General features: G+C 42.4%; 1 protein-coding gene across 1 annotated transcript in view; it reads left to right on the top strand.

Moving 5' to 3' along the window:
- Positions 1–1,933: 1,933 nt before the first annotated feature.
- The window catches only part of tecpr1a (tectonin beta-propeller repeat containing 1a), a 29,524-nt gene continuing 20,871 nt past the window's right edge, over positions 1,934–10,586 (top strand). Inside the window, exons 1-6 of the mRNA XM_066689231.1 lie at positions 1,934–2,058; positions 6,157–6,389; positions 7,584–7,766; positions 8,249–8,371; positions 9,060–9,182; positions 10,375–10,549. Coding sequence (XP_066545328.1) covers positions 6,165–6,389; positions 7,584–7,766; positions 8,249–8,371; positions 9,060–9,182; positions 10,375–10,549 — 829 coding nt within the window. The 5' untranslated portion in view covers positions 1,934–2,058; positions 6,157–6,164. The remainder of the gene's footprint in view (positions 2,059–6,156; positions 6,390–7,583; positions 7,767–8,248; positions 8,372–9,059; positions 9,183–10,374; positions 10,550–10,586) is intronic.

Genomic DNA, 10,586 nt, shown 5'->3' with positions numbered 1-10,586 from the left:
TAATAATTATTATTATCAGCATCACCATCATATCATATGTTTTCTCTTTATTTGAGTATATCCATAAAATATTCCAAAGGAAAACCTTTTTTAAGATAAATTTGGGATAAGTTTGGAAACTGCAGAAACACAAGACACAACTATAGGTAACTACAGGTTTCTGTGTTCTCATTTCAAGCTCAATGTCACCACCAACTCATCGAAATCGGTTTCCATTCAGACTGCTCGGATACAGCGGTCAATATCAGCAAGAATGTGTACCTGGAAGGTCTGATTCAACTCTCTCGTGTCAGAATGAGCTCCCTACGCTTTTGTCCCTCGGAGTTAAAAAGCTGGAGACCATTCTGCTCCCAGAGGCATGCAGTCATACATCAAACCTCAAACAGATGAGGGGTCTATTTTAGGCCAGGACACCAAGAGATTGAAAAAAACAGACAAAGTTCTGCCAAATTCAGAAAATCAGATTTGAGAAACAGATTTTAAGCTCTTCTTGTAAGTACAAAAATGACTATCCTCACCTTCTTGAGCAGGCTGGGTATATGTGCTCCCCAGAGTGAGTCTCTTCCGCAAGCACAGCTTTGTGAAGGAGATGATCCCAAGGGTTGCAGTGGCTGCTTTAATAAGTTGGCTTAATTGCTAAAATAAGTGTATTCCCCCGATCATGTCCATGTTTTAAGGTCATAAGTTAGGATAATAAATGCAGCCATACACATACACACACACTGATGTGGACATCTGCTTCCCTCCCTGTCATCATAGTATTCCCAAACTCACAGTCCTATAAACCTCTGGATCATCTCAGAAGGGAGCAGGAAGACACTACTGAAAAGAAGGTCATATTCCACAATATATTTTTGTTCCTTCATAATGCAAACAAAGGCACTTCCCTGCTTTGTTACAAAATGTAAGTTCTTAGTGTAAGCATAAAATGTGTTTTTCCCTCTGCCCTCAGTGTACAGCCCTCCACCAGCCATCTCTCTCCACACAGGGCAGAGACTGAGACACACCTGCGATACCACTGATCAACACTGCCCATCTTTCACCTGCCCCATTGTACCTCTGCATTGACTGTGGAGTCAAAAGGGCCACTGGACGTAGAGTCCCTAGCCTCCTCCAGACTGCAGTGCCAGGATGGCCCTGTGGGTTTGCCATCTGACTGCCCTTCTCCATGGCCTCGGTGCTCCTTCGTGGACGAGGACATGTGGCACTCCACAGAGGATGGGGAGACAGCAGAAGGATGAGGCTTTACCATCTTCAGGAAGATTTTGCGGGGGATGGATTCCCAGAAGACCCTGTTGCCATGCTTGACTTTCTTGGAGTAAGTAATGCAGTAACCCTTCAGATGACTGATGCAACGTTCCTGCAGAGGCCATTGTGTCCATCACGACAGCGCTCTGCCCAGTGCTGAAATAGTTTTCAAACAATATAATTGAATTGGACTGAAGTTATTTCAGAATGTGTCATTACATTAATTCCTTAAATTAGGCCAGGTTATAAAACTTCACTACCCAGCTGAAGTGAACGGACTTTGGCATTTACACCCGTAGATAAACACATAATGTAATCATCCACCGAATCAGAGATTTTAGTGTTTCATAACAGCAGTTATTTAAAACTCTGCTTCAGTTTATTATACCAGTTGGGGGCCTGGCCAACAGAAGATGTCCCGCAATAGGAATCAGAGGCTCTATTATTATTAATATGTCTGTTTGTAACGGCTATGTTTGCTTCGACAAATATCAGCACACAATACACATTTCAGAAGAAGGGAAAGAGAGTGAGACAAAAACATGACAAAGGGAATGGGACACAGTGTTAATCTGACGGCGGTTCTCTGCAAAACAGTGACACCCTGGCTGACCAATCAGAAGCGGAATGTCAGCCGAGCATGGCGCGAAGTGGCCAATCAGAGTGGAGGGCCAATGACTTCCGGTATGGGATTAGGGAAGTGCTTGATTGTAAATAGTGCTTGTGAATTGACTGTACGTATTAATAGGCGCCGGAGCTGCCGCAATCCCCTTTAAAGTACCCTTACCCGTGTATGAAAGGGTATAAAAGGTAAGCGCTGGTATTATACATAAAAATACAAGGCTATTTTATGCTCGCCGTTATTTACATTGTATCGATTTTGCTTTGCTCTTCATTGTAGCCAACACCTGTTCGTTTCTCATCCTGGTCAGAGATGCAGGTGTTGTAGCCCTGCTGTACGTGCATTGCGAGGTCATCGGGTACATTAGGAGAAGCCCGATTTAGTGTATATTAAAATGGATGTAGCTAGATTTTTAAGTTCCCGAAAACTGAAGTATCAAGGATTCTGTAATGAAGGAAAGGCTTGTGGACGTATTTGTTCTGGAGAACTGTTCTGGTTGTAGCTGGCGACAGTAGGGGTGTACTGCACTTACCTTACGTGGGATCGCATGTTTGCGTGGTTTTTTATTACATCTTCCAATTACAGCTGTATGGAGGATGGAGGGCACGTTGCTTTTGGAGCAGTTTATCATCACACCGGACGCATATAATACCAGGTTGTTTTTTCAAGTAGTTTACACGTTTCTTAACATTCGTGGGGAAAACTTTTCAAGATGAGGTGCATGATTTCTGCATGACCGATACAAAGCGCCTGAACGTCAAATTGCACTGCATCGGATGAATATTGCATGTGCAGAGAAACTGACATAAGTGTCCTGTCATATAACACGGGCAGACATTAAGGAGGAGGGGGGATGCTTTAATCCTGTGGTAATGGATTTTCACAACAAATGCAAATCCATTACATGTATCGATTCAGTCTATAGTAGCTTACATAATAGGTGAATTCACATTGTGGGGAAACAAACTACGCAACAACAACATCCACACACAAAAAAGCTTCTGGTTTAGAGCGTAATAAGGTCTGTCTGTCAATGTCAGTGTATCTGCTGACCGATGCAGATCAATCAGTGTCTGAACTTCTGGTAGGAATTTGCATCCTGTTAAATCAGGCGTGATGCTGTCTATTCTGTAAGGTGCACAAGATGAACTTTCATAATAATAGGTCTGTGTCATTAAGCTGAATAGGATTTCAATTTGACTCTCTCCTCATGGTCTTGCTCTACAGCAAACTGTCAGTTTATCATCGACTGAGAAATCATTGAATCGTCTGCAATGGGTGAAAGATGTTTTACTTTACTATTTGACACACATCAACACAGATTACATTACTAATTATACACAGTGCTCAAAGGATGTATTTGGATCTGGAGAGTGACATCACTTGTACCATAAAGTGCATTAACCAGAGGGACTAGTGGTGAAAGGTTTGAATTAGTTGTCTGAGACATCTTCGGTCGGCTGCACTTAACACAGGCGCTCATTATTCCAAATGGCAGCAAAGTACTCCATGTAAGTCAGGTAGCCAGAGCACTGAAGAGGATATCTTACTCTTATAGCTTCTAAATGAAGGCCAAGGTGTTACGGTTTGTGTCTAGTCTATGCTTGTGGAGGTCAGTAGGATGATATTTGACCCCAAAGGTTGCAGATATTAACATTGTTATTCTGCAAGGCTCTTAACAATAATAATGTAGTGATTATGTATAGAACCATTTTGAAATGACAAAGCACCTCACAGAAAATAAGTGATCTCAGTAAAACAACAATAAAACAACACTACATAAATAAAAGTAAAAAACGAAAAAAAAAAAACATGCAACAAAACAGTTGCCAAAACCAAAAGGTATTTAAAATAAAAAGGTGCTAAATTATTCAGGGATGTGTATGTAAGCAAAATAGATTCTAAACCTTACTGGAAGCCATTGGAGGGATGCTGTAACACAAGTGACGTGAGCAAAGAGTGTGGGCTCTATTTAAAGCCGGGCCACTGGAGTCTGGACAATTTGGAGTCTCTGCAGGAGCTTACCAGAGACCCCTGCTAATAGTCCATTGCAGTAATCAATAAGCTCAGTGAGAAATGTAGCATTCTCTTTGGGAGGGCGAAATATTAAAACTACGAGCATAGGCTGGACCGTCACCATTTTGAGTGATATGCATTCAAAAAGGCTAAAATGTGACACAGATTTAATTTATTTTGACAGCAATTAATTGTAGTGTCAAGTCGATGGATGACAGCTAAACCACTACAACGACCAGTGGCCCAAGATTGTTCTAAAAACTAAAATCACTGTGGGGAAGCTTGATGAGGCCAAAAATCACAGGCTTTCAATCAAACCTAAACAATCAATATTATGATCAATGATTAATTCATTAATAAGCAGAGACTTATTGTTGACCGATCTGATATTATAGAGGGCTGTTTTCCAAAAGTAGGGCAGAGGGTTTAGTCGTCTCTGAAGGCTGAGGGCAACTTGTGAGATTGCGCACACATGATAAATCAACACCATGGTGATGTCTTTGAGCTTAACAATGCCAAGACAAGATAGGGGAGCTGGTAGCATCATCATTATTCACCAAGAGCCTCTATGCTGATAGGTGGCCTACGCAAAATCCCAAGACCACAACAGGAATTTGTCAATTTATTTGCTACAGAGGAACCAATCATTTGTATACCTAAACTCCTAATCAATGGAGAGCTAGCCATGATCCAAATAACAATATTAGCAATACAATAATAATTGTCACTTATAGATAACTGGTTAAAGCCAGAGGCAAGCAGTCAGCTGATATACAGGCCTGCAGCCATAGCATAGTGAAGCTCAATTTGGTGCCAGGATGAACCCCCCCCCCCCCAAAAGTCTTAAGGAGCAAAAACTGCATCTGAATGTCCCTATAATGGAAAGGGGCCCTAAGAAATAACCAGGATGTGCTATGGAATAAATAATCAATACATCAATACATTAGGAACCTGCAGTTGTTCAGAAGTCAGTTATTTTCTGAAAATGTTGTTCAGCATTCTGGTGTATACCTTGTGGATATGTCTTATGAAGTGGTAACATTTGTGCAGTAGTGGTATTGTACAAAAAATTTAAATGTTACCCCATACCTTATTTTGCTTTTAATGATCTCGAAGATCTTTACAACAAGATCGTAACTGGACAACTGACTATTTAGTGAAGTGTACACGAGGACTGCAACAGATAAATGAATAAATCCAAGAACTAGTGGTAATAGTCTTTTTGTTATTTGTGGGTGGGTATGTTTTTTTAAATGTGTGCCCAACAATTCACTTTTGCAATTGGACCAGTATTCTGTTAAAATGCCTGTTTAATCATAAACAAGATAATTTAGGAATATTTATGCCGATTTACCTTTATTGGATTGTATAAAAAAACTAGCAAAACAATTACTTCGATTGATGGAAGGCTATCCAGCTGATCCAGCTCTTATTGATCCTTAAAACTGATGAAGTGAGGTTTTGTGTGTTTTGAAGAGATCCATTATTATTTATTTCTTAGCAGATGCCCTTGTCCAGGACGACTTACAAAAGATCCATGAATCAGCATCCTTACTGTGGTCTGGCAGATCTGACCACATTACAGCATTCTGTACTCTCTGAATACAGAGGCCAGAGCACATAGATTTACCTTGGGACTTCAAAGGATTACATGGAGCTCAATAGGATAAAGTGCTGACAAAAATTGGAGTAATAGATCTGTTGGACATTTTCACTTCCATTCCTGCTGATGATCTTGTTCTTTCGTTTCTCAGGGCTGGGGAGGTGATAAAGGGCTACAGGAGGGTGGTTGTCATGACTTGAGTTCCATGCCACATGCAGATTTACAGAAATGTTTTAGTTCAGGCTGAAGAAACAGGCCCAAAAGCAGCATCCAGGATCAGTGCTTTATTTCAAACGGGTAACTGCTGCACCATGGAGCCCTTCTTGTGTTTCACGGTTCATAAAAATCGGGAAATGTGTGATTTTTATTGTGTGTGTAAGTGGAGGACAGTGGCATAGTACTTGACCCGAGAGCTTGTAAATGATCAGACTGTGGGTCTGAAACTGGTTACACAGCCTATGTAATGGAAAACAGAACGTATTCAATGCAGGGAATTGTTTCCTCATGTGATGCCACAGAGACAAATGACAGCACTGTTCTTGTTTCCAGGCTTCAGTTCATACTAAAATAAAAACGTTCTTCCCTGTCCTCCTCTGTGCAACAACCCCCCACTCCTCCTCCTCCTCCTCCTCCACCTGGTCCTGATCCATTTGTCTCTTCCTGGCAGGGTCTGCCATGCCAGTCAGCCTGCTGTGGGCAGTGGATGTGTACGGGCGTGTGTACAGTCTGTCCACTGCTGGCCAGTACTGGGAGCTGTGTAAGGATGCCCACCTGGAGTTCAAGCGCGTGACAGCAGTGGAGCAGTGCTGCTGGGGCATCGCCTGTGACCATCAGATCTACCTATATGTGCACTCCAGCGACGTGCCCATCCGCTACCAGGAGGAGACCTATGAGAATCAGGTAGCGGAGTCGCAAAGACAGGCCTGGATTCTGTCTGCAGCAGAATCAAAGTCCCAATTATTACTTGTGTGTTTATTTATTTATTTTGATTTGATTTATTGCATTGAACTCATTTCATTTCACCCTTGTCACTTTTCTCAGATGTTGAAATGTAGGTAGTCCATGTTCAGGTTTGAGATAAGTAACTAAGTCCCTGGGAGCCATTGCTATCCACCTTTAAGCCCATAATGCATTTTGTTTTATTTTGAATCGCTACTGGTAGGAAGTAGCTGTCGTCAGAGTTCTCTCTGAATATGTTTCACACACATGTAAATCTGAGTTATGCAAATTAAAAAATTGGATCCTATGATCTTTATAAAAATAACAAAAAACTTCCTTTGCACACCACAAACTAACCTGCATCCATAGCAATTCTGCTGCGTTTAGTGCTGCCGCACACTGTGTCGTTGTATTATATCACATGCAATTGAACACTCTTGAGAATGTGGTCATTCAGGCTTGACATGAAAATTAAAGTGTTGAGAGGGAGAGATCTTTGCAGAGAATTTGCAGAGAAGCTGATCTTGTCTTGACTGTATTACCACCTATTACCACTCCCTACTTTAATTGGCTATGCCTTTTTATTTCTGCACCAATAGGAGAGCAGTCTGGCTTGGCCCTTTCCAGAGACTCTAGTCTGTCAGCTTTGCTAAGTGATTGTATTCTGCAGTGAATAATGCAGGAGCTGTACTGTCTCAGCGGGTGCTCTCACATTTGATCCCTGTCAGCAGTACTGATGACTAGCCATAGGGTGGTGCTGGTGATCCATAAACAGGGGATGTACACTGTTACTCTAAAACAAAGTCAAAACAAATACATGCCTTGACTATTAAATGTGTTTGTCTGCATATATATATATTCTTTAAGAACATTTCTGGAGAAGTATATTAAAAAAACGGAAACAGAACCATTCAAATCAGCAGTTTAAAGCCACTTTCTGTTTACTTCTGCTTCCCATTTTCTCATAAATGTATGTCTGTTATCTCTATTTGATGTGTGTCAATGTGCATTCGTCTATGAATATTTTTCTGTTCTTGTTCTGTATGTCTGGGTGAGTTGTGTTTCTGTGTGTGTCTTGTGTATCCATGCATGTTCTATTTGTTTTGGATAAATGGATATACATGCGTGTGCCGTGTCGCTATGTCTGCATTGCAGAGGTGGAACCCTGTGGATGGGTTCTGCGAGAGGCTGTTGCCAAGCGACCGTTGGCAGTGGAGTGATGTCACCGGTCTGAAACACCAGCCTTTGGATGGGTTTGAGCTGTCCTCTGAGCACTGGGAGTGGGAGGCTGACTGGTATGTGGATGAGAACTTCGGTGGGGAGCCCACTGAGAAGGGGGTGAGTGTGACCACGTGCAGGCCGCCCTCCCCAGCACATTACACCAAAGTTGTGGGGGTTTGGACCAAACTACCTGCCATGGAGTGAAATCTGGCTCTCTGGATGACGACTTCTGGGACCAATTGTCTAGTAGTGTAAAATGGGTGGAATTGGCATCTTCTTGATTGTAACCTTTCTTGCGTTCGGGACATTGTCAGGCTTTATCTCAGAGCAAGACTAAATCATTGATCTAAATGGAAAGGTAACCCTGAGTACTACTTAACGTCTGAAAGGGCCATTTTGAAAATTGAATTGCAGGGCCCTGTTGACTGTTAGAGCACAAACAAATTGTGGACTTGGGAAAGTGAAACGGGATTCATCTTTACAATATACTGCCCCCACGCTACTGTAGCAAGATTATACTGTCAGTGACATTGCAAAGGAAATTAGAGGACAGGCTTCATGGACATTCTAACGGTTTTGCATTGGGATTTTGATTCCAGGGTTGGAGGTACGCCATTGATTTCCCCGCCACCTACACAAAAGACAAAAAGTGGAACTCCTGTGTCCGTCGCAGGCGATGGATCCGATACAGGAGGTATAAATCCCGGGACTCCTGGGCCAAGGTAAGGTCACTCGCCATCCCCCGACTCTGATCCTCCAGATTACACAAGGACTCTTATAAGATCATTACAGTTTGTGTCCTTTGCCGCAGGTGTTTGTGTTTCATATTTGTCTCCTTTAGATTAATTTGTCAGGAGAAGCTTGCTGACATCCATCCATCTCATGTAATGCTCATTAACTACTATTGTGTTACAATCTGTTTCAACATAATCACGCTGGCTTTTAAAATTCTTTGTTGGAAAGCACCATGTTGTTGTCTTTTTGTTTTTTGTTCTGAGCTGAATGTATGAATACACCTATCTGCTGGTTTTCTGTTTAAGTTGGACTGCTTAATCTACCTACAAATCACTGTAATACAGTGGGGAGTCGGGGCCTTTGCATATGAGTCTCCCTCTGTGTAGAAATCCAGACAAAAACCCCCTTCCCTCTTTTTAAATCCTCTTTTAACTTTACCTGTTTTCAAAAGCCTTTAATTGGTAGTTATAATGGACCCTCTCTGCGTCTCCCTGCTGGGCGGATTGTGCAACAATGCATATGAAATTGCTTAAGAAATCAATATTGTATTCTATGATATATTAAATAGAAGGTTTAGAGTCCTGCTCCTCAGTTATTGCAGATTAATTCAGCTTTCTCCTCAGTAAGTGTCTCACTGTCTTCCTGGCTGCGGCCCTGCTTGTCCTGTGTGTGCAGATACCCTCAGGGGAGACGGGGCCGCTGCCAGACCCCTTCAATGACATCAGCTGTGGTGGCTGGGAGATTAGCGAGGATCCGCGCAGCCGACTCTCTCTGTGGGCCGTGTCGCTGCAAGGCAAGGTCAGCTGTCAATCAGTACCAGGTCTGCTCTACCCTACGCTCTGCCTGTGTGGTACCCAGATCATTAAGGCATTAAGAAATAAACATAACATCTGCAGTGCTTTAAAAACAGCCTAATGTTTTTCTTCTCATTAAATTAAATTGCTTTTAAATCCAAACAATATCTTTTGTGCAGTTCCTCCATGGAAGGTGTTGTTATAGAGCATACCGCCACATGTTTAATAGGTCATCAAAGACAGGGCCTGCTCTCAATAGGCTTTTTGTGTCCTTGCATTACAGGAGGCATTGTTACATGACAAAGGTTCAATCCAAACAGAGCATTGTGGTGTGGTGGTTTGTCGTCTTCAAATGTTAATGGCGTCACAAAGGCAAAATTATCTTGGAGCGCTGAGTCTTATTTTGCCGCTCTCTAATGTGAAGCATCTGAATGATTGTCCATTCAGGGTTAAATATGTGAAAATATTGATTCACTGTAAATGTCATCATGGAACTGGCTGCATCCTTGCAGGGTGGGTGAAAATTGAGGAGGGAGAGCAGTATGAGAATATAGCCACTGGGGGACAGCAGACCCCAGCAGTTAAACCGTTATTTCCCAGCTTGGCTAAAATGAGCTGGGGAGCATTAGCTGGGGAATGTACAGCCTTGAAGGTTGAGAGATCTATTTTAAATACCAGTAGAAACCTTCTGAAAGATCAAGGCATCTAGCTTTACTGATTGATATTTCAGATTACATTTTTATTATGTATTATATAATTTTATTTATTTTTTATATAGTTGTGTGTATTTATTTTTAATGATATTACTAATGACATTGAGAGAGAACAGTTCTAGCAAATCTGATTACAAGGATAAAAGATTGCGATTAATATAAAAACTGTTTCTAAAAAACAACAACAATGTTGATTAAAATGGTAATCAGCCTGGGGACAAATTGTTAGATTGTGCAGATTGTAAAACAACAGAATGATTGTGGTGTAAGCATTTGCTATTGGCGCTTGGATTTGTCCGGTTGTCTGAATCTGCGCTACTTATTTAAGTTCGTTAAACAGCACAGGCGTGTAAAACCCTGACTGCTTCTCGGCCTGCTTGGGGCCCAGGCGGTGGCACTCCCCGGCAGAGAGGGCACGTGTGTCCACAGCATGCCAGACTCCGGGTGTGAATGTGCAATGTTATCCTTTTTTGCCGCCTGCAGGTGTGGTTCAGGGACGGCATCTGCCACCACAATCCGGAGGGCACCAGCTGGGAGGAGGTCATGACCCCGGGGGAAGTGGTCCAGATCAGCTGTGGGCCGGGGGATCTGGTCTGGGCTGTGCTGTGGGAGGGGCAGTTACTGGTCAGAGAGGGCATCGGACGGGACAACCCCAAAGGTCAATGTCGCCCCGTGGTTTTGACCTTGCCCGTTCA

This window comes from Amia ocellicauda, chromosome 17, assembly GCF_036373705.1.
Source record: "Amia ocellicauda isolate fAmiCal2 chromosome 17, fAmiCal2.hap1, whole genome shotgun sequence".
NCBI classification, from domain to species: Eukaryota; Metazoa; Chordata; class Actinopteri; order Amiiformes; family Amiidae; genus Amia; species Amia ocellicauda.
The sequence above is the reverse complement of the archived record's forward strand: the minus strand, read 5'-3'. Positions and strand labels throughout refer to the sequence as shown.